We start from the raw sequence: 27,578 nt of genomic DNA, 5'->3' as shown, positions 1-27,578 counted from the left end.
ACCTTACTTACAGTACAGCAGACAAAATAATTTATACCAAAATATTTTCAAATTTACCAGCTTTAGATATATATAGGAAAACTTAAAACTGTAAAATGACTAAGACATTTCAAAGTAAACTGCCTTTGTATATCAAATCAAATTCTCATGTTATCATGCAAGTGACCACAAGTGAACACAGCTGATTCTTTGAAGAAGTTCGCTCTGTGGTTCTTTCATTTTATTTGATATTTTAAGGGGGAATCAAGAAGAGGCTTTAATTTATACACAAAGAGGTTAGTTCATTCCTGACTAACTGAAAATACAATCTCAACTGACCATCTCTTGCTTTAAAAATTATCACGCCATGGCATAAAATTATCAGTGACAAAATAGAGCACACATAGACAGCTATATTATTTTGGTTAAAATGCAATATAAAATCTTATCTTTCTATAAGTTCTATTTAACTTTTCAGGTATATTTGTAGAAAACTTCATTTTAACTTTACTGCCTCAGTTTATGTGCAGATTCCTTTTTTTATGCAATGAGCACCAATCCAAAAGCTGTGAAACTTCTTCATATGTAGGAAAAGAACTACTTCCAGAAGATGTAAATGAAGAAGCAGCACAGGAGTCACCATAGCAATACCAAGAGATGTAATCCTGTCTCCTATCAGCAACAGTTCCTCAAACATGTACAGGGGGTTGAAGCCACTAGGTCCATTTCTTACCTAAGCGAGTCTATATGTAAAGAGAGGAGAGGAAGGGCACTCTAGAATGTGGATTATGGCCAGCTTAAAGGTTAAAGGGCAGTTTTTGTACTATACCAGCCATGGTCATAGGAAACTTCTCTGGCCTTTACTAGACTAATTTTACCTCTACATAATTCAAGAACTGTTAATTCTTTCCTTCTCGTACAGTATTAAGGCTCTAAGACCTCAATGGTCACAGCAACAAAGACTTGGAGTTACTATTAATGTTTGAGTTTGTAATGAAGTATAAAATGCCTAGAAAAGTTATGATGAAAAAATAAGCCACACGATACTGTGAACATTAATAAATGTTACCTATTGTATAATGACTATTCTAGAAATACTTATGAAACCAATGAATGCTAAGGAACATACAAGGTTCTGAGTTAGGCACTAAGGGTGTGGGTGGCAAGGAGTTCTTTTTTACAGTTACATTTGTAATAAAAGCAAGTTAAATATGAATCAACCTATTTTCAAAAAGCTGTGTACAAACAAATACTTACAATTCCATATCCTATCATGCCTGTTGGTGTAGTAGCAGGATAGGCCATTACAGGGGGTGCCTGAAATAGTGAAAGAAAAAAACAAGGAAGTATAACTCCTTTATGTCAACTGAGTTCAAGGAATTAATAGTTGTAGTTCCACTAAAAGAATTGCTAAGACAGCTGTGATTAAATGTGACACTTGTGATCATTAATAAATATGTCAATCTGTCAACTAAAATTAAAAAAATAACTGTGTGTCAGTGTTCAATGAAAAAGGTGTCTTGTAATTAGCAGAAAAGCAGAATGATTAGAAAGAAAATTAAAAAAATACCATTTAAACTTAGATACTTAAACAGTGATCTAAGATTTCAATGGGCTTTTACAGCTTCAAATATCTTCAGATTTTAAAAAATACTCATAGTTCTAAAATTTAAAGTCTATTACTATCATAAAAAATGTTTACCTAGAAAAAGTAATAAATTCTGAATGTTTTCCTAGGCACTTCAGTTTTTAAGCAAAGAAAAAAAAATTAAAGATCCCAAATCAATTAATAATTTGATCTTCCAAAACATTAGTTTCTAAGGACCTAATTCACTTTTTTTTTTTAAAGAACCCTAAAGATTTCAAACCACTACTGAGTATGACAATTTCTATAAAGTACACGGTTCTTACACAGAGTATGTATATTAGCATTCCTTCTTATTTATTCCATAGGTTATTTATTTAAACTATCTTCTGCAAAGCAGCAAATTGGTGGAGCAATAAATTTTTAAGTCCGTTCATGCTTTAATGCTTAAAAGAACCACTAAGATGTTTAAGTCACTCTCCTCCAACTACTTTAACTCATGCTCTGTAAATATATACTCTTAGCACAAATAATTTTAGGTATATCTGCTGTCTTAACAACATTCCCTGTGTATGTTATCTTACAATGAAAACTAAAACTGAATACAGGTGAAAGACCAATAACACTGCTGAAACATTAAAAAAAAACCAAAACTGAAAATATATGGCAATCTAAACATATGCGTGGAGAAGGTAAATGAAGCAAAACTAAAGTGAATAGTTAAAAGTTTAGTATTTGGGTGAGCATGTAGGACTTATTGGCCTCTCCCTACTTAAAAACCAAGAGCTGCAAGAGCAGTAGACAAACTGCCAAGTACAGCAGAAGCCTGTAAGATTTCATGCAATTGTTATTTTCAACATTACCACAATCAACATTTCCCTTCAAGTCATCAAGTGCATGGTGGCAGCACAGATACACACACAGACACCCAGCCAGCCATCTGGCAGCAAATGGCAGAATATTAAGCAAGAAAAAAAAATTATATTTCCCATGCCATCATCAGAATCAATTCTGCAACACACCCATGAAAATCAGTAGATGCTAGGAAGAATTTTTGGCACACTGAAAATCTGAATGTGAAAACAAGTAATAGCTGAAAGGTTGTGAGATTCTGCTATAGCAGTGGTTAATAGCATGCCAATTTATTGCAAAAAGGCTAGTTTTTGGTCACTTACGTATTGTGGAAAATGCATGCCATTCTGTTTTTCCCAGGGAGAACAATTACATAATGCAATAACACTGGATTAGAACAAGTACTTACACAACAGAAAATACACAGAGAGCATTTTAGTTCACATGTACATTCACTAACTACCTAAAATCCCTCGTATTTCCAGTATCTAATGGAAGAACATCTATACTAAAACACTATCAAGGTTGACAAGGGAAATTTAGTCTTTGCATTATTCTCTTGCATATATAACAGTTTATTGATTACAAGTGTCATTAAAACATAAAATCTATTAGTAGTGTCAACAGTACCAAATTCAGTGCATCCATCAACAAGGTTGCATCATACAACATATACCACAGAAAAAAAGCAAGCATAATTAAAAGAATTTGTAGTATAACATTATTATATATTTTAATAAAATACCAAATCATTTGTTATAGATAACAAAAAATATTTAAAAACCTTGACAGTGTTTAAGGATTAATTAAAAGGTTAGAAATGTAAAGAAACATCATAAGCAGCAGTTTACCTAAGTAGTGAATCGTATCACCAGCCCTAAATGTTAGTCATTAAAAAGAAATTCTATAAAATACACAAATATTTTAACAAAATCTTAAGAGATGATACACATCACCATATATAACACAGCACCATAAATATTGTTATCAACTTACATACAAATTCTAAATGGTTAGATGCCTATTATATTCTAGTAGTCAATCTCAGGTGAAGTGCTGTCTACAAACTCATAATATTTCACATAGATTAATACTAATTCAATAGAACATATCCACTGTATCTCCATTTGAGTATTTGGATTTATATCATTCCTCATATATCATCAATGTATAATTCACATCTGAGGCTATGAAATCCACTAAACTAAATTCCTGCCATTACCTAGTCAGGGAGGTGTGTTATAATGGGGAAAACACTGGATTCAGAGTCAGAGGGATGGATTTCAATTTAAATCTGTTTTCTAGTTGTTTTGCACTTGAAAAAAATCACGTAAGTTCATCCTTACAACTGGGATGATACCTACTCAAACAACCCCAAGAGTGCACTGTTTAGAGACTCAGGATAGTGCCAGTGTATATGTAAGAACCTAAACTATTTAAATATAAAGTTTTCTTTTTAGTGATGGTAGTGACCACTATCAGGGAAAAATTACTGCCTTAAAAAGGTAGCTAAGTCAATATTTCTATTTACGAAGACTGAAGGTAACAGAATTCTTTAGGTAATGTCCCACAAAATTTTACCAGCACACTATTTTATGATTAACCTACAGAAAACAGGGCAATGCTCTTAAAGGTATTTAATAACAAGGGTTTATAATGGGGGCCTCTAATAACAATAGGAAGGCTACAATGTGTAGCTTGGGTTGTCAAAATGCTGCTATAGCACACTGTTACAAAAAAACATGTTTCAAATTTTTCGACAAGAAATTGGTTTTCTCTGACCCAGGAAGACGGTAAAAAAGCAGCTGACCAAGGATAGGAATATAGCCACAAAGCTATTCTGGAATAACTACACTTCAGAGTAACTAAAAACAATAACAGAACTTCTTCAGTACTAAATGCTAACTAATTAATTAGCATATAAAATTAATCATTATTCATCGATTCTGTATTTGCAAATTTACCTACTTGCTAAAATTTATTTGTAATCTGAAAAGCAATGCTTGTAATGCTTCTGAGGTCAATTAAGGTAATTTATGGAAAAGTGTGGAGTGGTGAACAATTTGTCCCCCTATGCATTCGTTTCCAGCTGAGGTCAAACAAAACGAGCTCTGCCTTGTCTCAATTCTAATATGAAGATGACCAGAAGCTGGGGAAGGGAGGGAATGGTGCAGTAGTTAAGAAGCAAGCTCTGGCTCTGGGGCCAGTGGACAGAACTAGAATCTCAAGTCTGGCACCTGTTACTGGGGTGGCCTCAGACAAGTCACTTAACACTTCTAAACCTCATTCTCTCTTTTGTAAAATAAAAAATATATAATCTACCAGAACAAGTTTTTTGGGGATTTATGATTATAATCTAGGTAAGATGTGTGTGTGTGCCAGCGCCCACACCCATGCTTATACCTACACACAGTTGATTCTCCACTGGTAGCAGATGATTTACTGCACATTTCTTAAAGTCACCCTAACAATGAATTAGTAAACACTGAACCACTGTTGGGGAAAATATCTATGAGTGTGTGAACCTAGCAATGGTTCAGTGTTTGGGTGACTTTAAGAACATAAGTGCAGCAAATAAAAAGAATCTGTATAAATTATATGACAATATTAATAAAAGCCAAGCAAATATAGTTTCTTTACCAATGGTGAGGTCAGAAAAAAAGTAAAGATATTATATTCTAGCTAAATGAATAATAAATTTGAAACCAGTGGTAGAGAGTAGTGATTAAGATCATATTCTGTGAGCTTAGGCTGTCTGAGTTCTAAAAACCCACCTAATCACTTAAGAATTCTATGATCCTGGACATAAGTACTTAACTTTGTGTCTCCATTTTCTCATCTGTAAACTGGGGACAATAATAGTTGCTACCATTTAAGGTTAATTTGAGGATTATATAAAATAAAACCATGTATTACTTATTAGAATATGCCTGACACAAGTAACCTTTAAACAAATGTTACCTATTAAAATGTACCTGCAAATATAGTCAACTAAGCCTCCTTAAATACAAATTACTTAAATTTCTAAAACCCAGTAATAACAATCCTTCCATTTATGCCTATCACTTTAAAAACATTTTTATGTTACACATTTACCTAAATTATTCATGTTAGTATATTATGAGCTTTTTGAACTCACCATTGTTGCAGCATTCCAAGCGGTTGTTGGTGCAACTTTTGGTTGCCAGTTAGATCCTCCAGTTAGCTTCTTTTCACCTGGCTGACTCCAATTTACATCACTTTAAATAAATATATGTGAGAATATTAAATGTCTGTTATCATGAAGTTTCCTTACTATATATTTAGGTTGAACAGAGCATTTAAGATGCAGATGGCATCTCTACACACAATTTGGAAATGAAAGCCAAATCCACCTCTAAGCAGCACACGGGAAAGCATACAAACAAAAACTCACTTCTTAGTGGTTCCATTTCCAATGCCAAGATCTAGGACAGGGGAAAAAGAAATCAGTTAAAAACTACTTTTTAAATAAAACAACTTATTTTAAAGAAGATTGAAGAATCCAAACTATACTTACTTCCCACAAGGTTGGCTAAGGATGAATCCAAGTCATCAGATACCAGCTTGTTAGGTGGAAGTTTGGAAACAGGAAGACTCTGGTTCTGAGAGGCCACAGTTGGTTTGAGAAGTCCACCTAGTTCATCAAAGCCTTAAAGTTACAAACAGACGAAATAGGGTCTGTAAGGAATTTTATGGTGCTACAGCTTTCTAAAGGAGGTCTCTGCCTTTTTTCCTTGTTTGTTTACTGGAAAAGTCCTCCAAAATATGGGTATTAAACTTGCTCTTAAATGGAAAAAGACGAAATTCACCATTTAAGTGAACTGACTGAAAAGACTGTATTGGCTTTGACAGAAATAATTTATCTCATTTCATGACAAAATTACATTTAGGTTAAAGGAGATGAAGAAAGAAACACTCAAGTAAACCATTCTTATTCCAAAGTTGTAACAGAGAAAGGAATGAAATGCAATTCTCCTCCTTACCCGACAAAATTTTCTTAAGACTCACTTATACCCGTAGCAATACAGTGAAAAATACATCTCTGGAATCTTTGAAAAAAGTTTCTTTTAAGAAATAATGTTTTACAGACCTTTTTATAGTCTTCAAAGTAGAGAATGTAAGGTGTATATAAAATAGTACATTAGAAGCTAGTTAAAATGAATCATCAGATAATCTCTTTGGGTCTGTCTAAAACCAGCTAACCTAAATTATACCTGAGAAATTGCTAAATTATGCTCCAACTGCATAAAACCATCTAGTAAACTAGGACATTGCTTAGAAATAAAAACAAAATAAAATCCCTTACAGTTCTCTACCACAAGGTAGAAGGTAAAGATAATCCAATCAAGCCAACCCCTAAATAGAGTGATCTAGGAATACCGAAGAATTTGAAAAAGGTTATGAAAAATGGTGGTTTACATGGGGGGGTGGGAGGTGGTAAATAGCGATGGAGGAAGACTTGACTTGGGGTGGTGGACACATAATACAATATATAAATGATGTATTACAGAATTGTGCACCTGAAACCTATATAATTTTATTAATAAATGTCATCTCAATAGATTCAATTTAAAAAATCGTGGTTTACAAAATATAAACTGGTCTCTATTTTCTTTATCTCCTTTCCCAGCAAGATAAACTCAAAAGGAAAATGTCAAATGCATCAAAAAATACAATTATAACCCTACTAGTGTACAGAAAAAAATAAATTCTTAGTTCACACATATTCTATATCAGCTCGCTTCTTACTTTTTGGATGACAACTAATTGTATATTATAAAATTAAGAACAACTCGTCCGGCTGGGCGTGGCTCAGCTGGTGAGCATTGACCTAGGATCCAAGAGACCACGGTTTGATTCCCGATCAGAGCACATGCCCAGGTTGTGGGCTCCATCCCCAGTTGGGGGCGTGCAGGAGGCAGCCGATCAATGATTCTCTCATTACTGATCTTTCTCTCCCCCTCTCTCTGAAATCAATAAAAAAAAAATTTTTTTTTTTAAAAGAACACTTCAACATATTTCTTTAAATGCCTTGAATTTAACTACTAACCAAAATCAAAGGGAATCAAAGGTAAGAATACAAATGTTAATTTTATAGGAACGCCTTATCTTTACAAACTTCCAATTAGCAAGATATTAAATGGAAATAATTAAGTAGAAACCTGGCTCTACAGATTTATAAAAGTTCTTTTAAGACAAATGAACAGGCACCCTATAGTAAGAATCATCCTCAAAACAATACAAAGCCCCTACACCCACAGCTCTGATATTTAATATATTCTAGCTACTACTTATACATGGACTATCTCAACAAGTCAAAGTACCACAGGTTATATTTTCCCAGTTTTCAAAAAAGCCAATTTCTGCCCAGCCAGGCATGGCTCAGCTGATGAGCATTAACCTAGGATCCAGGCGATCGGGGTTCGTTTCCCGGTCAGGGCACATGCCCGGGTTGCGGGCTCGATCCCCAGTCGGGGGCATGCAGGAGGCAGCCGATTAATGACCCTCTCATCACTGATGTTTCTATCTCTCTATCCCTCTCCTTTCCTCTCTCTGAAATCAATAAAGATATATTTAAAAAAAAAAAAAAAAGCCAATTTCCTTTCGGTAAAGGTAAATATTATAATGAGTACACATAGCCACTATCATCTCAGCACTCTAATCTGAGCAAAACCTCTTTTTCCCCTCTCTTATTTAGCTCTAGGAGAAATAAAATGTTCCCAGAGTCAAAAACGCCACTAAGAAAGGGCAACAGTTAATAGTCCCTTGAAGGTCTCTCATCTAGTGGTTGTGGGAGGAGGAACTTCTTTGGCTACTGCAATTTAATCTACTTATACATGTTAAAAGGAGCATTATTTGTCCTTACACAGATTTTAAATTAGAACATTATAGTAATGTTAATAAAACAATTTTTTCTTACCCCCAGAATCTACAATAACATTGGTAGATTTATTTCCAAACACAGATTCAAAGTCAACATTAAGGCCAGCCGAAGGATGTGACTGTGCAACTGGAGAAGAAGTGAATCCTAAGAAAAACAAAATGCAAAAAGCTCAATTCTTTAATAAGTCTACATTTATAGCTCTTTAATAATGATAACAATAGAACGAAAAAAGCAATAAATTCCCAAAACAAAAACAAAGCCAAGCAGAATGTTTCTTACACTACCACATCTTTTTGTGGTGATTACAAAATCATCCCACTGACAAAGAAAACTACACAAGAGCAACTGAGCTTGAACTACTAGTATGCTTTGTTACAGAAAAAAAATCTTTGCTATTTTTTTTACCTGAATGTCGTATGTTGATAATCTTTAAAAAACTAAATACATCTAAAATACACACAGTGTGAGAGTTCATTTGGGAATGAAGTAAGTAGTCTATGTTGCTTTAAAAATAGATGAATCCACTTAGTATGCCCAAGAGTCTTTATCCTTCTACCAATTCACCTTCCATATTTCTCTCTCCTTTCTTCCTTCTTTCCTCCAATGTTTAATGAAAAGCTATATGGTTAAGTTCATATGAGAAGTGACAGGATTCTAAAAGTTACATCCCACTAATCCTTATGTCCCCCTTGTGTCAAGGTGCCTTTCTAATATCAAACCCCCACACCACCAAAAAAACCATACCATCTTCAATTCCCACCACCCTCTAACTTCAACTTATGTTCAGCACTGTGAATGACAAATATACAATCAAACATGCTACTAATTTACCTAACTCTGGTCTAAAATACCAGAACATAAATAGGAAACTTTAGTCAACCTTATCTGTTTTACACTGATTCTAGTGGTATTAAGTCAACAAACACCCCGCTCATGCCTCTGAAACCAGATTACGTTATGGTAATAAGTGTAAGGTTTTCAATTGTATGAGGCTGTATTTTTTAGAGATGAGGTTCTGAATATCTAGGGGCTGAAAAGAATTAAAATCATCTAAAATTATTAGGGCTCTCACATGACTTGGGGACCTTTGAAATCACTGAGTATATATCCAAGCAGAGAATAGTCTAGCAAAGATCACAAAGAAGGAATTCTTTCACTTTGTCAAGGCTATAATAAATGGCTTCTAAGTTATCTTCCTTCTCTAAATTATATACACCCAGAATGTAAAAAAAACACACAAAAACAAACTTTGATATTAGAAGATTAACAACTATATCATCAGGAAGAATTCAGATTTTTGAGTCCTTAAACATAGCCTCTTTTTCTTCCTCTTTCAACTTTCTGCTGAAGGACTTTCAGTCTGTCAGACTCTCACAGATTGAATTCTTAATGTACATCACGCCAAGTCATAAAAAAGTACAATATAATGTTGTACCAAAAATACTGGTCTTAAAAAAAAAATTAAAAGTAGAACAAGAGTTGGTGAGAAGTCCCAAAAGGTCCTCAAAGAAAGAGGCCAGAAAGCAGTAACTTACTATTAACAATGACACACACAATCTAGTACATATCAATAATACTACTTGAAAAATAGCATTTTAGATCACAGCATAAATATTCTGTATGGCACAAATTTTAAGAACGTACAACTTTATCTAACTTCCGTAAGTACTTAACCCTTAAAATATTCTTAACTCAAAGACATTGGTCATTCAGTGACAGCCCAAATACTATCAAAATAAAAAATAATTTAGTATATAAGTCTGACCATTTGTCAAAACGTTCCTAAAATTATACAGACTTGGCATTTTAAACTGTTCAAGCTGTTTAAAAATTATACCATGGGCTTACTGGTCCTTCTCCTTACAAAAATAATCAATGTATCTACTCAAGAAAGAAAAAAACCTATCATGCTTCATTATGTGTTCATGCTATCATTACAGTGTAAGAAGTATACATATTGTTCTTTAAATCATTTCACTAAGGCCAGTGAAAACTCTGTCACTAACCAACACCACTTAGTAGATGAATGTTCAGAAGCCACTGCCCCGCAGGGCAAATCTCAGGAGGACAATAATATATTATTGGGGACAGAAAAACATTCCAGAAGATTAAAGATGGCAGAGGACTGAGTGGAAGCTACACTGACACTCTCCCGGGACCAAACTGGAATTACAACTAAAATATAGAAAAACCATCCTGAGTAATCAACTGCAACTGAAGACAAGCTGGAGAGCACCCTAATACCCAAGGACGTAAAGTAGAGACCACACAGAGGCTGGTAGGAAGTGCGGAGGCATGAAAGGGCTGGCTGGGCTCCCGCAGGCAGCAGCTGAAGGTCCGGAGCGACAACTCAGATGGGGGGAGGAGAGGGGGGTTTCCACTGAGGACTCTCGAGCCTAAACTCCAGGCCGGGCTTCCCAGCCAAGAGCACCAGAAAGAAGAAAGGTGCCCACATAACATCTGGCTGTGAAAAGCAGCCAAGTTTCTATTTGCCAGGGAGAGACGGCTAGAAATGCAGGCATCCTCTTAAAGAGGCAATGCACAAAGTTTTGTGTGTAGCCATTCACCTTGGGCTCCAGCAGAAGGACGGCAGGGTGGACTAGAGCTGCGTGAGGAGAATCTAGAGTTGTGGGCTCTGGAGACAGATCTCAGAGGGTACCCCTCTGGATTCCTGTGCTAAGTGATTTCCCCATATGGCAGAGGACATCTTTCAAAGGCAGACATTTACCTTCCAAGTAGCTTTTGCCTGAGGGGGAAGCAATTGCCCCACCCTCCTGGAAAACCTCTCACCCTGCCATCTGAGTTTCCACAGCCAGAGGCTCATTAAGAGACTAACAATCAGTCTGCAGACAGAGGTGGATCTCTGGGTGCTTTAAGTCTTTGCCTGATCTGCTTCTGGACTCGGGCCTTGTAAAAGCAGATTTGGTGTGCATCTTGGTCCTGTCCAAACATACCCAGCCCCAACAGAGGGGACATCAAGCTGTGGGTTGATAGCTTCAAACAGGGTACTCAAGGACAGTCATAAACAGCTCCTGACATTGGCCTGCACCAGAGACTCTCCAAAAAGACTGAGTCCTAGCAGATCTACCAAATACATAGAAACAAATGGAAATAGGCAGCCAAAATGGGGAGACAAAAGAAACAAGCCCCAAGTGAAAGAACAGGGAAGTCTCCAAAAAAAGAGCTAAATGAAATGGAGATAAGCAATCTATCAGATATAGAGTTCAGAATACTGGTTGTAAGGATGCTAAACAGCATGAAAAAAGATATGGAAACTGAAGGAAATTAAGAATGACATAGCAGAAATTAAGAATACATTGGAAGGAATAAACAGAATAGGGGAAGTTGAGGATCGGATCAGTGAATTAGAAGACAGTAGGAAAAAAACCCCTCAATCAGAAATCCAAAAGAAAAAACAATTAAAAAACAGGAGGAAAGTCTAAGGGAGCTGTGGGACAACATGGAATATAACAACACTCGTATCATAGGACTGCAAGAGCAGGTCAAAAGTAAGCAAGGGTTAGAGAACTGTTTGAAGAAATAATGGCAGAAAACTTCCCTAACCTGATCAAGGAAAAACTCATGCAAGTTCAGGAGGCACAGAAAGTTCCAAGCAAGAAGAATCCAAAGAGGCCCACACCCAGACACATCATCATTAAAATGCCAAGAATGCAAGACAAAGAGAGGATATTAAAGGCAGCAAGAGAAAAGCAATCTGTTACCTACAAAGGAGCTCCCATAAGGCTGTCAGCTGACTTCTTATCAGAAACTCTACAGGCCAGAAGGGAATGGCATGAAGTATTCAAGGTAATGCAAAACAAGGATCTAAAACCAAGACTACTCTACTCATTCAAAATAGATGGTGAAATAGCTTCCCAGACAAAAAAACGCTAAAGGAGTTTCTCACCATCAAACTAGAATTGCAGGAAATGTTAAAGGGACTGCTGTAATTAGAAGCAGAAATAAATTAAAATGGCAATAGATAAGTATCTATCAATAATAATCTTAAATGTAAATGGATTAAATGCTCCTATTAAAAGACCCAAATATATACTGTCTACAAAAGACCCACCTCAGAACAAAAGACTCACACAGGATGAGAGTGAAGGGATGGAAAAAATAATAATTAGGTAAAAAGTACATTCCAAATATGAAATGACCTGCACACACAAGATGCATTTTAAGAGCAGTTTTAATGATAATTGTATGTGCCAGGGATAGTGCTGAATGTTACAGTTATCTATGTAATCCTTATAGCAATCCTACAAGACATTATTAACCCAATTTCCATAGGTTTAGAAAGGTTTAATACTTGCTTAAAGTCACACAAGTTAGGGAGAACTGGAATCCAAACCCAAGTTCACTGGATTCCAAACATATTCTTTCCATCCAATGCCCTCGTTTTTAATTTTTTTTTTTTTAAACTTTTTAAAATACTTTTTAAAATACTTTTTTATTCCATTTTTCAATACTTTTAAACATGTCCAATTCTTAATGCCAGTCAAAAACCTCAGTTCTTTTGTTGTGTCAAGCCTACTTTTTAATGCCTACTTAACTAAGGTAATCAACTCCTATGCACACAAAAAATCAGCTGGGTTTCGAGGTTTTATTGCTCCTGCACTGGCCTAAAATACATTTGGAAAGACACAGGTGAATATCAAATTGGCCATGCCTCCCTAGAAACTGTGTCTCATTTCTATACTCTCTGCATAGTGCTAGAAAAGCATGCTTCTTTCCAGTGGAATCTCCCTGACAACTTCCAAGTCAAAATTATCTACTGTTCTATCATTAACACCTATCCAAAGAGCTTCAAATTCCATAAGCTTATAATATTACAATATTATAAACTTTTCTGAAAATTTTAAAGTTTTCAGTATAAATTAACTGAAAGGTGTCACACACAACAGTAATGTGTTTAATTAAGGAAGGCAAAAACTGATCTGTTCTTTAAAAGCAAATAAGTATTTTTCTTACAAATATTTTAAAAACTCATTTTAAGAAAAATAACAAGAAATTCCTCTTGCACAAATTGATAAATTTTAGAGATACCATTCCCTACCTCCAAATAAATAGCTACAGAAGGGTCATGGCACATAAGGGTAGTTACTAGGTAAGCCTGAACACCATTAAGAGAATCTGACAAGGCATGAGGAGGTGGGAGGGGGGTGGAGAGAGAAGCACAGAGCAGGGACAGTTAAAAGTAGAATGGAGTAATTAAAAACAAACAAAAAACCAGGGGAGTCCAAGCACTTGGCATTCTTCAAATAAAAACTTACTAAAAAGAGCACTTAAGGCTCCATTATGAGTACTATATTTAAAATACAGCCCAGCTGGGTGTGGCTCAGCAGTTGAGCTTCGACCTAGAATCCAGGTGATCAGGGTTCGATTCCCGGTCAGGGCGCATGCCCTGGGTTGCGGGCTCGATCCCCAGTCAGGAGCGTGCAGGAGGGGGCCCATCAGTGACTCTCATCATTAATGTTTCTCTCTCTCTCCCTCCCTCTCCTTTCCTCTCTCTGAAATCAATAAAGACATATTTAAAAATAAGTAAATAATAAAATACATACATATTATATTCACAACAAAATTTTAAAAATAACCAACATTGCATCTGTTTAGATTTTAAAAAATAAGAAGCAGCTGGCTTTTTAGCTAATATTAACCTGTCTTCTACTGTTCTCTTTTACAGGTGAGGAAGGAAGGTCTAGATAAGGTCACAGGGATGGCATAGCTGGGACCAAAACCCACTAGCTCTGACTTATAATTCAGTGTTCTTGTAACTTTAGTGAGGATAAGCTACCTAGTGCACTGAGCATCACATCATCAGATCACAATGTCCTCTAGAAGGGCTGGAGGGTATCCATACAGCTATTCTCTGATTTTCCTGAGTTTTCTCAATCCTACAAAGCAGGGGTTGGCAAACTATAGGCTAAGGCCTAGTTATAGAAGCCCATGTGAGCTAAAAACAGTTTTTATAATTTTAAAGGATTGTTATAAAAAAATAACAGGAAAGAAAACAAAACAAAAGGAAAGAAAAGAATATACAACTGAGATTTTGTTTTTGATTTATCTTTATTGCTGAAAGTATTACAGATGTCCCTTTTTTTCTCCATTGACCCCTTCTATCCCGTACCCACCCCCCACCCCAGGCCTTCACCACACTATTGTCTGTGTCCATGGGTTATGCCTATATGCATATAAATCCTTTGGGTAATCTCCCCCCTCTGAGAACAAAACAGATTCAGTGACATTCAACTGAGATTTTATGTATCCTATAAAGACTAATTTACTACCTGGATCTTTACACAAAAGGTCTGCTGACCACTGTTCTAGAGCAGAACTAGCCAACAAAACTTTCTAATATCAGAAATGTTCTATAAATCTGCCCTGTATAATATGGTAGCTGCTAGTCACATGTGCCACTGAGCAATAAAAAATGTGACTAGTACAATTTAGAAAGTAAAATTTTAATTTTATCTAACATTTAGTTTTAACTAATTAAAGTTTAAATGACAATATGTGGTCAGTGGCTAATTGGGCGATGCAGCTCTAGAATGGCACACCTTGGGTGGTCCTTTCATGCTCTTACTGAGTAAGAAACTTGGAATTTTTATTACACAACTTACTTCTCAGAAACTTTTAACTTGGATTGTAAGGCTTCTTATTAAAAAGCCTCTTTCTAGGGCAGGCATCAGCAGACTACAGCTGCATGTCTTTGTAAATAAAGTTTTGGAACACAGCCAAGCTCATATGTTTATGTATTTTCTATGGCTGCTTTCAGGCTATAATGAAGCTACTCTCACGAGCCAAAAATATTTACAATCTTATACGTTTGCTGACCCCTGCTCTAGACTAATGCCTAATGGTTGACCTATATATTTTTTTAAATTATTTTTTAAATTCTCACCTGAGGATATTTTTTCCATTGCTTTTCAGAGAGTGAAAAGGAGAGCAAGGTGGGGAGAGAAGGGGGGGAGAGAAAGAAGGAGGGGGGGGAGAGAAAGAAACAAGGATGTGAGAGAGACACATTGACTGGCTGCCTCTGGTACTCATCCCAGGGACCAAGCCTGCAACTGAGGTACGTGCCCTTAACTGAAATGGAACCCAAGATCCTTCAGTCTGCAGGCTGACGCTCTAACCACTGAACCAAACTGGCCAGGACGATATAAGTGATTTTTAGTTTCCCCTTCTGTACTCATTTTCATTTTAAAAAATGAGAATTTAACAATAAGTCTTTTTCTCTCTAATGACAAAACTTTGCAGATGTGATTTTTTTTTTTTTTTAAAGTATACTTAATACTTTCATTTGTACTATTTGCTCTCAGAAAAAGACTATAAGGATTTAAGTGAAAGTCTGTACTTCCATAAGGGAAAGAGTACTGCAGAGCAAAGCTGCAGGTCTGCTGTTTCAGGCTTTGCTCCCAATGACTGGGTTATCTTGGTGCATTTAACTTTTCTGGGATTCAGGTAATCCATCCACAAAGTGGTAGTAATATTCTCTTATGAGAGTTGAGAGCTGGGCCAAACATTCTCTTGTGGTCTTTGAAAACTCCTAATCACCAATTTTAGGATTTTGATTTTCAAATGTTCCTACTCACCTTGGAGTATATAGCCATCAACTCTACTAATCTGCTTTTCTGGTCTTGCTCCTATCTCAACCCATAGGCATTAAACTTAAGATACATTAGGAAAATAATGTTTCTAGTATATATTCCTCTTGTTACAGACTTTCCTTGAAGAGCCAAAATAATAATTAAGTAACTCTCTAACAGTGGCTTTTAATTTTTTTTAATTCTGCTTCTGTTTAAATGTGAAATAGCCAGGACCTTTAGCTTAAGGTTACTGCCCTCCATCCTGTCCCTCTTCAGTGAATACAGATGTGAGAGCCTGAAGCCCATGCACTGTTCTAACCTAAACATGGCCCCAAAGCAAAGACATATCTGTTCATATCTCCAAATTAAGAAAGCTGACTAAGAAGATACAACCATATTTACTAAACATATACTTGTTCATACATAGCAAATATAAAGAAAATATAAACTTGTAAGAAATAAAAATACTCCAAGGATAACTCTAATAACCCCTTATTATTAAGCAAATTAGGTATTCCATTTGACAAATTTTCGAAAGAGTAACAAAATGTGAAATTTAGTTTCAACCACTTTTTATATAATTTTTATGCAATACAATGACATGAAGGAATTACTGCAATAAAGGATTACACTTTGGAGCTATCAAACTAGTTATATATAACTAGAGCACCTGCCTTGGAATGTCCTCAAATCTCCAACTACTGCTTTCTAGTCCCCTCCCTTCTTCTCTCCCTTTCAGATATATCTAACAGAATATTCAGAGTATAGCCACATGATCTATATCTAAGGTAGATAGATGACTTTCTACATGCTGCTTTAATCAAAGATTTAAATTTGTGTCACCTTAAACTATTTTGTTGAATTATATAAAAGCAGTTTCACCATCTTCTAAAGGAAATTTAACATCTTTTTAGCAGGATTCAAAACCATTTTGGTTTTGAATTTACTCTTGTATAATTTTGGTGTGAAATTTTGCCTTTCAATGGATTTTTTAAAAATATGTTTTTATTGATTTCAGAGAGAGGAAGGGAGAGGGAGAGAGAGACAGAAACATCGATCGGCTGCCTTTTGCACGCTCCCTACTGGGGATTGAACTTGAAACCTGGGCATGTGCCCTGACTGGAAATTGAAGCAATGAAACTTCTGGTGCATGGGACGGAGCCACACCAGCCAGAGCTTATTGGATTTTTATACTGCAATTAAAGGTTACTCAGTCAATTGCTTTACAGTCTCTACTTTTCATTTATCTCAACAATGAAGTGAGACCCTTAAGACAGAAACAAGAGGGTATGCATGGATATTAGACAATCTAAAACTGTACTATTCACAGTTCAAAAAGAAAGAAAAAGATTAAGACAGCTACTAATATAACCACCCTCACAAATACAGAGGAAAAATATAAGCACACATAAACACGAATGTAAGTTTAAGAGCTATTACTCTTCAACCAACTCTCCTAATAACCAACTCTCTTGAACTAATAAACAGGATGTAGCATGTGATGCTAGACAGCTTGAGTACTGCAACATAATATGATAGAGAACAAAACACTTTAAAAAGTCCAACTTCAAAGGAAACTTTGTTTCCTAAAAATTTGCATTAAATAAAATTAGGGATATTAATGTCAATTTAAAAACCTCACTATATTATTGCTATTCAGTTATTTTTAAATTTGATATTAAAATCCAAAGTAATTATTGCAATGCTTTAAAAAATAATTAATAGATATGTAAAAAAAAAATACTTAGGCATATAAACATTAATTGGAAAGAAAGGTTAAATGGTACTTTACCAACAAACATTTCATGAGTAGGTGTCCTAGTAGTAAAAGTGGATACATCTGAAGAAATGGGAAGGTGAACATCACCACTACTTTTTGTGAGGAAAGGATTTAAGCTTGGAATGGCATCATCAACAGCATCTACAGTAGCAGAGAAAGGATCTGTGTAGTCCAAGTGCATTATAACAAAATGAAGAAAGGAAGTAAATTAATTAGTATTGTAATTAGTCAAAAGATGCAAAGTGAAAAGTAGCTGCTATATTACTGTTTATTAATCTTAAACGCAAAAATACCTAATCACCAAGATGGAAAAACTGCATTTTAACATATTTAAAAGTGTATCCTCAGAAAAAATATTTATGTGTCCATTTATTAGTAGCATACTAAGAGTAGATCTGCTTTCCAGCGTTAGGAAGCCAATGTGAGGTAGTTAAAAAAGAATAATTTATGTTTCTGTAAAACAGCCACCCCTACCTTACACCATGTTCCTCTCTCTAGGTGGGACATGTATTGACTTTGGTGGCACAGAATGTTTACTGAAAGTTAATAACTCTTGTATAGGTTCAGAGGTAGGAAATAAGAAAGATGAAGGTCCAATGATGGGGGTAAGGATTTTAGGAAAATTAAGAAAAGAGCCTAGACTGTCCATTTAGTAGATGTAAACAGCTTTGAAGGCCAAGCTAAGAGTTTTAAAGATTTGGCTTTAAAAATCTGCTGAAGACATAAAAAAGGTACTGTTCCCTACTAGAATGTTAGCATATATGTACTATTATCAAAGTCTACATGTAAAGTTGTTTTAGAATCAGGCATTTACTGTACCTATACCTTATTCAAGATAATCCTCATTCTAATAATGCAAAGCCATTCATCCTACCTTAAGTAAATGGAGAGACGAAAAAACAAAGAGTAACAAAATATAATGTCATAATTTTTTCTCCTGTAACACAACAAAAAATGAGAAGACAACAACCTGTTGTATATTCTAGTTTGTGACCCTCACTGAAGAAGGGCGTGGTACCTGCACAGTGTCAAGCACTATATTTTACCTTAAGTATAATGGAACAACAAGAAGGCTGCAATGGCCTAAGACCAGTTCATTCACTACGATTTACGCATACTTTCCTTAAAGTCAATAAATTCAAGGCAAGTGTTCCACAAACCCCACAACTGTTTACAAAATAAAAATATAAAGAAAACGTTGAGGTCATTGGCTTAAATACAATAAATCTTTTTTATTTTTATTTTAATTTTTGTATCAATTTAAGGCTCTTTCTAGGAATTAAGCATTAATATGGAATGGAACATCAATTCACAGCTAAAAGTAAAGTCCTACAAAGGTATTAAAATTCACTGGTGTACTATTCAAATTCCCCACCCCTCTACTCTTCAATAAATGGAACAATGAGGGAAAAGAATCAGAAAAAATAATTCAGAAATAAAAAGTAGAAAATAGATATAAGCTGTATTTTTTGTGCTAAAATAAAATGTAATGATGGCCACTCTAACTCCTTCTTGTGTAAGAAGCCCAGTACGTTTAGAGTTGATCAGTTCGGTTGAAAGTGCTACTTTAAAATATGCAATAGTGGCATGGAGTTTTTACAGTATTTTAAACTTTGTTGGACAATAAACAACAAAGAACATCTCTCTAGTTTTCTATGCAAAAGAAGCTATGAGAGAAGTCATTCAAAAAAAGGACACATATTTTTAAAATAGATCCATTGGTTAATGAGAAAAAACATGTTTGGGAAAGGTACTAGCTTATCTGTGTCCTACTGATTGATAGTGTTTTACCTAAGCACATAATATCAATCATTTTCTATTACACAAAACATCCTAAAGGAGAATATGCAGACGTGTGTAAGTGCATCTGTATTTAGGTTTATTAAATAATAAGAAAAACCAGTTCTTAATCTACTTTACAAAACACAGGTACTCTAGATGATGTTAATGTTCTAACAAACAGTATACTACAAATAATAAAAACATTCATTAAAACAAAAAAATCATGTTCCAGCTATTTTCCAACTTAAACTTTATTCACTAGACTGGCAACTTTAAATTCTTTCAACTTTTTAAAAATAAACTTTCCATTATTTTTTATTATTATTTATTTGGAAGTTTAATTTTATGTTATACTGGAGTCATAGAAAAATAATCCAAAAAAGTTAAACAAAAAGATTAAAATAGAACCCATCCAGTCATATTATAGTCTTGAGATTCTAAATACCCTTCACACACACAAAATTGAGTTTTTTTCATAATACGTTGTGTGTTTCATGACAGCTGAAAGTAAAGCAAATTAAACTTCAAAATGGATTCTTTTTTCCCTGAATTAACTTTAGAAATCTTGCTTAAAATATACAAAGTATACTGAATTGATAATAATGCATATTTTTAGATCTGTTGTAACTCAAAGTCTTCTTAGTGATGAGAACTTAAATCTTCTCAGATATTAGTATTCAATACCAAGTGCTTATTTAGACTCCAGACCATTTCTTGAAAAAAATCAAAGGCTCATTAATAAAGCAATGAGAGGAACAGAAAAGCTTGTGTTCTCTTTCTCTTCGGTGGAATCTTAAATGCCTTTCACATAAACATACAACCCTTACTTCCCTTTAACTCTGTATCACTAACCTATCTGTGATTGGGAATATACATCATCTCTGTGGTGCTTATGGTAAGAACGAAATTAAATACCAAATATGTTAACATCCATTTTTAGCAAATGAAAAGCAAGAGAAGCATAGAATGAGATTTGAGAATCATCAAAAATAATTATTTTTGTGTTGTCACATGCTATTAAAGCAGCAAGATGTTAAAATGTTACGTATTTCAAATATACAGGTAAATGATTCATTTCAAAACCTTTTAAAGATTTATCACTATGATCAAAGCTTTTTATATATAAGATTTATTAACTTATCTCAGTCTAACTTTAATTTTAAGAATAAAGTAAAAAATCTTAATCTGATTGGCATGAAGATGAACAATACACTGATTAAGTTAGGAAGCATTCAAAAATTTTGCTTAAAATACTCTTAAACTATCCAATATGCAGAAGTCAAAACTCTAAAATTATCACCAACTCGGAAGCCAAGTATCTTTATATGAAAGTCAAGACAAGATTTAATTCTTCTTACATTGAGGAGTTCACAGTAAAGATAACCATCCTTTCCTCATATGTAATGATTAACTTTTCTACCTCTGTACTTGCTACCACTATACTTGATTTATATTTTTAACACTTTAAATAGTTTCACTTGTACACAGCGAGCCTAATGTTAAAATATGGGGAAAATTTTGATGAAAATAGTACATAAGGCAAAATAACCAAAAACAGAAAAATAAAACACAATTAAATGTATTCCAACATATTGTATTCACAAATAGACTGCTATGGAATATTTCTCATAACAGGAGACAGAACAATTCTTACAGGCTGAAATTACTTAAAATTATTCTCCTATGATAATAGTTTATTTGCCTTTATATATGAGCTCAAAATTATTCCAAGCAAAAACTTTAACTTGTCATTGTTAGAATTAATTGTATATGGTGTCTAGACAAAACAATTTCAGAGTGAAGTTTTTTTGAAATGTTGTATTAGTTCTCATTAGGCTTCTATAAAATTTTTCATCTATTGAGAAAGGCAATTTTTCAGCCTTAATTTAGAAAAACTCTTTTTTTTTTTTTTTAAGGGAAACAAGCTGAAACAGCTCAAATGGTCATGTTAATTCTACTACCTTTTTCTAAAGCAATACACAATAAGCAAAATATAAGCATGTAAGTTTTGGCAGATTAAAAATCCTAAAACTAGGACTTATCATTAGGATGTTAAGAAACTCCTTTCTAAATCTGAATTAGCTATCTACAGTTCATTCAGGTAAATAATTCTAAAATATTTATTGACTTTAAACTAGCTTATAATTTTTAGAAACTACTACTCCCAGATCTTAAGATTTAGCTAACTTAAACTTGCCTTCAGAGACCACTAGTTTTTAATTATTACTTGCAAAATCAAGTTATCACTCACAAAATCAGTCTAAAAATCTAGTGTTTCAGTGTTTCACTATTCCTGTTCCCTGACCTATATTATGAACCAGAAATAACTAGTCTAGAAAAAAAGAAAATGCCCACTCAACAAATATTTACAAAGTACCTATTATAAATCAGACATTGGTAATATAGCACTGAAAAAAATATTTTAAAACTTCTGTATTCAAATAAATTATGCTCTATTATACAAAAAGAACCTTAAGAAATATTTAAAAAAACATAAAAGTTCTTAAAACTCAAATTATTAAAATAAAAATGAAAAAAGTCTAATGCATATATCATAAAAATTCACTATGTTCTTTAATTTATCTTTGATATGAGGTAAGCCAATCAATTCAGATTTTACATATAAGCCACATATAAATTTTAAAGTTTACCATTCTCTATAGTTCTCTAGACAGTGTCCTTTCTCAGAATATCTCCTTTCCCTACCAAATAATTTTTTGAGTGTTTGTAAAATAATACTTACATAATATACAAACAGAAGCATCAAAACTAATCAAAGAAATTGATTTGAAAACATACTAATAAATGTCTAAGCAAAACTGCTTAAAAACTGACATGGACTAGGCTGACTCCTTTAAAGATGCCATGGTCATGGTCATGATATTGTCATCAAAGTACTACTGAAGGGCAGCAAACATTCCTGCTGGTACTAGGGGAAAATCTTTGAATACCAAAATCTTATAGATCTGAATTAAATCAACATTTTAAATACAAGAAGCATAGTTTGCCACAACATTCCTGGTCAGAACATAGTTCATTGCCTGATAACACCATCTGAGTTTTATTAGAACTTTATCATATACTTACACAAGATGAGTTTTCTTCCCAGCAAGTAATTTTTTTTTTCTGTACCAAATGTAAAATGACTATTACACATTTTCTGGACTAGAAATTGAACATTGAAAGAATAATTTTATACATAGATTTGGTCCTTCTTCATTAAACCTCATTTCATAATTTAATTGAACATGAACTCCAAAATTACATTTATAAATTTAAAAAAATGTCTTCAAAGGGCATTTTAATATTTTAAATACTTTAAAAGTCCTCATGTATCAAGTATAATCAAAACTATACAAATAAGTAAAATACCACAGAATACGGAGTAGAATGCATTAATGCTTACCTCCCCATGTACTTGCTACCTGAGAAGCAGTTGACATAGAAAGTACAGGTGGGTGAAACGTTGGCTGTTGCAAATCAAGCAAATCACTTGGTAGCTTTGATGAGCTAGGAAGATATTTTGAAAAGATGATTTATTTATTAGGTAAACTGCTACATTAGCCACTCCCTTCTCTTGCCCAAGTAAATAAGGACATTAAAAAGAAAACTGAAAGACCCAATAATGTAAATCTCAAAAGAAGGAACAGTTTCAGCAAGATAACAATGGCAACAAGTACCACATCTTCAGTTTACATAGGATTCAAATAATAATAACCCTTCAGGAAAGGATCAATAACTTCCCCAGTAAAATACTGATTTCCTTACTGAAATGAATGAACTTAAATGACATGATTCAAAATATGAAACATCATGGCCATTTAATTTTCTTTTAAAGAAAATTTGTTCTTACTTTTAATCTTTAAAGAACTTCAATTGCATTTGCAATACCAATACCCCTACACAAAGTAAAATATCTGTTAACCTCTTCTCTACTGTTTCATAATCCAAACATATCAGTTACACAGGGAAAAAATCATACATGCATATATGATATAAATGTATAACGGAGCCACCCATTGTGCAACTCCATGGGGGACTGCTTATATGGTACATTTCTTACCACAGGACTTTTACGTAATTAAGGAATAACTACTCAAAAAAAGATCCTAGAATTGCCATTAACTGAAGCATTGTGTGTAGCACAGCATGGATCACTTTTATCTTACACTAAAAACTGTTGTAAAGACGTGTCTTTTAGGTATAAAAAATCATTTTATATGGAGATAAGTAAAAATACAAATGCATTTAGAATATGCAATAAGCATTCTGCAATAAGCTGTAAGATTTGTCCTCAATTACTATTAAAAAGGTGAAAATGTTTGAGTATGTTAAGTGAAATAAAACTTAGTCAAATTAGTTCTTTATCTAATATTTGTTTCATCCTCAAACATTCAACATTCTTTTCCACTCATCTCCCCTAAAACAGACTTCTTTTTAAGGTCTCCAAGTGGAAAACTTGACACTTAATGGGTTCAATGTCACTTTACAGGGGATTAAGGAAAGCAGCATACAAAAACAAAAAATACAGCTGAAAGAAAAACACATAACTAAATTTACCAAACAGCTAAGATTTTAGGGAGCAGGTAACAGTTGAGCTAATAAAAGTTACACTGAGCTGTTACAGGAGTCAGGGGGTGGGAGGGAAGACTTTTCAAGGATGAGTTAATAAAATAAATGGTCCAGCCGGCCGTGGCTCAGCAGTTGAGCATCGACCTAGGATCCAAGAGATCACGGTTTGATTCCCGGTCAGGACACATGCACAGGTTGCGGGCTTGATCCCCAATGGGGTGTGTGCAGGAGGGAGCAGATCAATGACTCTCTAATCACTGATGTTTCTCTCTCTCTCTTCCTCTCCCTCTCTCTGAAATCAATAAAGATATATTAAAAATAAAATAAACAGTAAAAAAAATAAAATCAAAGAAAAGCAAGCCAACAAAAAAACTCTCTCACTCTTTCTGGTGCATTTACCATGTGCTAAACACTGTGCTAAATTCTATTTGGAAGCCTACCGGAAATGAAAATCTTAGTCCACACCCCACACCACTGAATCAGAAGCTCAGGGCGGGGCTAAGAAATCTGTGGTTTAATTAACCCTCCAGGGGATTCAGATGCTTGCTTAATAGAGACACCCTGACCTATACCATACATTATCTTATTTGGACTCTGAGGTTTAAAAAAAAAAGATTATGAAATAACAGAACCAGGATTGAAACCACAAACTGACTTCCACATTTCTACTTTAAACCACTGTGAGGTAAAAGAACAGATTTGAAAAAGCCAATTATTTTAATTTGCCTGGAAATATTATATTTCCATTGTTAAGTAGCTTAAATTAAGCAACAAGATTATTAATGTTGGTCTGGCAGACTTCAATACCACAGAAATCTGGCAAGTAAACTCTTACTGTGTTCCAAATTACTGAATTTAACACCAGGGAATAGACATGAAAGACACTGAATATCTGATGAAAGGATATTTTGAAATACATATCATACCCGTACGTGTGTGTGTGTGTGTGTGTATGTGCATGTGTCTCCAAGAGTTATAAGGGGTCTTGAACAATTAGGTACCTCATAAATGTGTTTAAATTAATTTTTATACAATGAAATGTTTGCCAAGAGATAATGACCCATTCCAGTCAGTATAAATTTGTAACTTAGCCCTCTTCCATTTCTCAAATAGGCAAAATACAAACTCTTATCACTTTATATTTAGTTATCATACCTCTATCACCATTTATCAGCACCTCCTTTGTGTGAATTTGTGATTACAAATGATAAATCAAATCTAAAAAGCTCTGCAAAATTTCTATTAGAAAGAAGTCTTTAAGTATTCAAAGGAAATCTTTAATCTCTCCACCTACCTGTTAGAAGAACTAGGAGTAGAAAACATGTCAATGGCTGGTGCAGTCATTATACCCCCTGCTGAGGTGGACACAGGAGAGGCTGCAGTTGTTAAAGAGGTATGAGGTTTCTTTGCAAGTTCTTTTAGGCGTTGTTCCTGTTAAGAAAGGTTACTACCATAAGAAATCCAGAAGCCAGACTTGTTTATATGTCCTCTAAACAAAAGCATTTTCTAACTTTGTTCTGCTAGCACAAAGGTATTCTGTTTATCAGTCATTCAATTTCAGGACGAAAAATTAGACTATGTACTGAGTTTTACCCCATTTGGACAATTATACATTAAATACTGTTAGTCTCTACAGAGATCCTAATTATTTTATGAATACCTGGTACTTGTTTTTCCCAGTAAAAAGAATGCACACACCTACCTTTAAAGCTTTTAAACGAGCCTGTTCTTCCTCTAATGCTGCCTGCTTTTCCCTTTCATCCACTTTGGTAAGAGACAGGCCAGTACTTGCCAGGGAAGAGACTGCATTGGAAAGTGTTGTCGCCCTAAAATAATTGGATAAAGGTTAATTTGGCTTTCCGTCAAACATTTCACATTACAACCTGGTTATGAAATGATCTGGCAGCCAACAGGCACTATAATTATGAACTTATGAAGTCAAAAGCAGTACTTCATATGAAATATTTTACCCAAAAACCTAGAGAATAATTAGCAATTAGATGATTTACACTCATTCACTCTTTTAGTTGTCGTTAATCCTTACCTGATTTTTTTTTCATTGATTTTTTGGGGAGGAAGCATCAGTGTGAGAGAGACACATCAATTGGTTACCTCACGTACACGCCCCAACCAGAGCCAGGGATTGAACCTGCAACCAGGCACTTGCCCTTGATAGAAATCAAACCGGAGACCCTTAGGTGCTTGGGTTGGCGCTTGCTCTAACCACTTAACCACACCGGCCAGGGCCATACATTCCCTCTTTTTAAAGTAAATGTTAGATTTTGGAAAGGGTTCACAATAAATGTGAGAGAAAATGCCTATTCCAAACCTCAAGTTAGGAAAAAGCTCACATACTCCCAGGAAAACCTTGATCAGTAAAAAATACTGAAGTTTCTCACAGGAAATGGCTCTCTGCTAATTTACAGTCTAGGTTTTGGCAGAGCTACTACAGGGACAGTAAAACATGAGTACCAGTAATAAATAATGTGTCTAGGTATGTTTCCCTTATAATACTCAGATGTTGTTCCCAGAGGACCACAGGATCCTTCAAAGGAAGATCAATTTCATTCCAGTCACTGGTCCATCAGGCACCTACTTTCTATCTGTTACCCTTTTGCCAAGTTAGAATTTCCTTTTCATATTAGGCATGCACAATGCATTATCTCTCACTGGCAGATTCATAGTAAGCTGCCTCCTTTCCCTTATATCAAAATCTTACCAATACTATAAGCACCAACATTAAATTCCCAAATGTTAATTCTGGGTAAAATAAACCCAGGTGGCAAAGAATGCTGACCTGAAATAACGACCTTTACTCATGTCCCTTTTATCATATACCAAACATCATTAATTTCTACTCTAAGCACATTAGTGGCAAAACTAAATTTTATGTAAAATTAATTTTATAAATGAGCCAATATAAAGATACAATTCAGAAGACAAGGAAAGAGTAATATAGTTGCAACAGAAATACAAGAAACCCAACAAAATTTTTTTAAATCCTCACCTGGGGATGTTCTTATTGATTTTTTAAGAAAGAAACATCGATGTAAGAGAAACATCAATTTGTTGCCTCCTGCACACACCCTGACGGTGGATCAAACTTGCAACCTAGGTATGCACCCTGACCAGGAATCAAACCTGAAACCTTTTGTGGTGTACAGGATGATGCTCCAACCAACTGAGCCACCCAACCAAGGCAAGAAACACAACAAATTTTTAGTCTATCTGAACTACTTGGCTTTATTTTTCATTACTTTCTCAAATCTCTGGGACTTATAATTTTGGCTTCTACTTCTAAAAACCTACTATAAAATTCAAAGAACATATCTGGAATTAAAAACTATTAAAACTCAGTAACAACATTTTCCTTTACAAATTAAATTTTGTTGCTAAAAACAAAAGATACCAAATTCTGAAACAACTATCAAAAAAAGTCTAAAAACAAGGTTCTCATTATACTTCGTACAAACTTTTTCGTACTATTAAAAGGAAATCTTCATAAGAATACATGGCAATTATTCAAGTCACTAC

General features: G+C 34.4%; 1 protein-coding gene across 13 annotated transcripts in view; it reads right to left on the bottom strand.

The window, feature by feature from the left end:
* Positions 1 to 27,578, bottom strand: part of PICALM (phosphatidylinositol binding clathrin assembly protein) — a 96,983-nt gene that overhangs the window by 11,842 nt on the left and 57,563 nt on the right. For 3 of the 13 annotated variants that reach the window (XM_087821624.1, XM_087821625.1, XM_016206825.2), the window contains exons 10-19: positions 25,747 to 25,870; positions 25,339 to 25,475; positions 22,879 to 22,982; positions 17,703 to 17,852; positions 8,358 to 8,465; positions 5,955 to 6,086; positions 5,832 to 5,862; positions 5,556 to 5,655; positions 2,740 to 2,763; positions 1,237 to 1,296 (exon numbers count right to left, since the gene is read on the bottom strand). In XM_087821624.1, coding sequence (XP_087677750.1) covers positions 1,237 to 1,296; positions 2,740 to 2,763; positions 5,556 to 5,655; positions 5,832 to 5,862; positions 5,955 to 6,086; positions 8,358 to 8,465; positions 17,703 to 17,852; positions 22,879 to 22,982; positions 25,339 to 25,475; positions 25,747 to 25,870 — 970 coding nt within the window. The remainder of the gene's footprint in view (positions 1 to 1,236; positions 1,297 to 2,739; positions 2,764 to 5,555; positions 5,656 to 5,831; positions 5,863 to 5,954; positions 6,087 to 8,357; positions 8,466 to 17,702; positions 17,853 to 22,878; positions 22,983 to 25,338; positions 25,476 to 25,746; positions 25,871 to 27,578) is intronic. The other 10 variants (XM_016206826.2, XM_016206827.2, XM_016206828.2 and 7 more) reach the window with 10 other exon arrangements.

The sequence above is a fragment of the Miniopterus natalensis genome, chromosome 11 (genome assembly GCF_054644295.1).
Source record: "Miniopterus natalensis isolate mMinNat1 chromosome 11, mMinNat1.hap1, whole genome shotgun sequence".
In the NCBI taxonomy this organism is placed as follows: Eukaryota; Metazoa; Chordata; class Mammalia; order Chiroptera; family Miniopteridae; genus Miniopterus; species Miniopterus natalensis.
The sequence above is the reverse complement of the archived record's forward strand: the minus strand, read 5'-3'. Positions and strand labels throughout refer to the sequence as shown.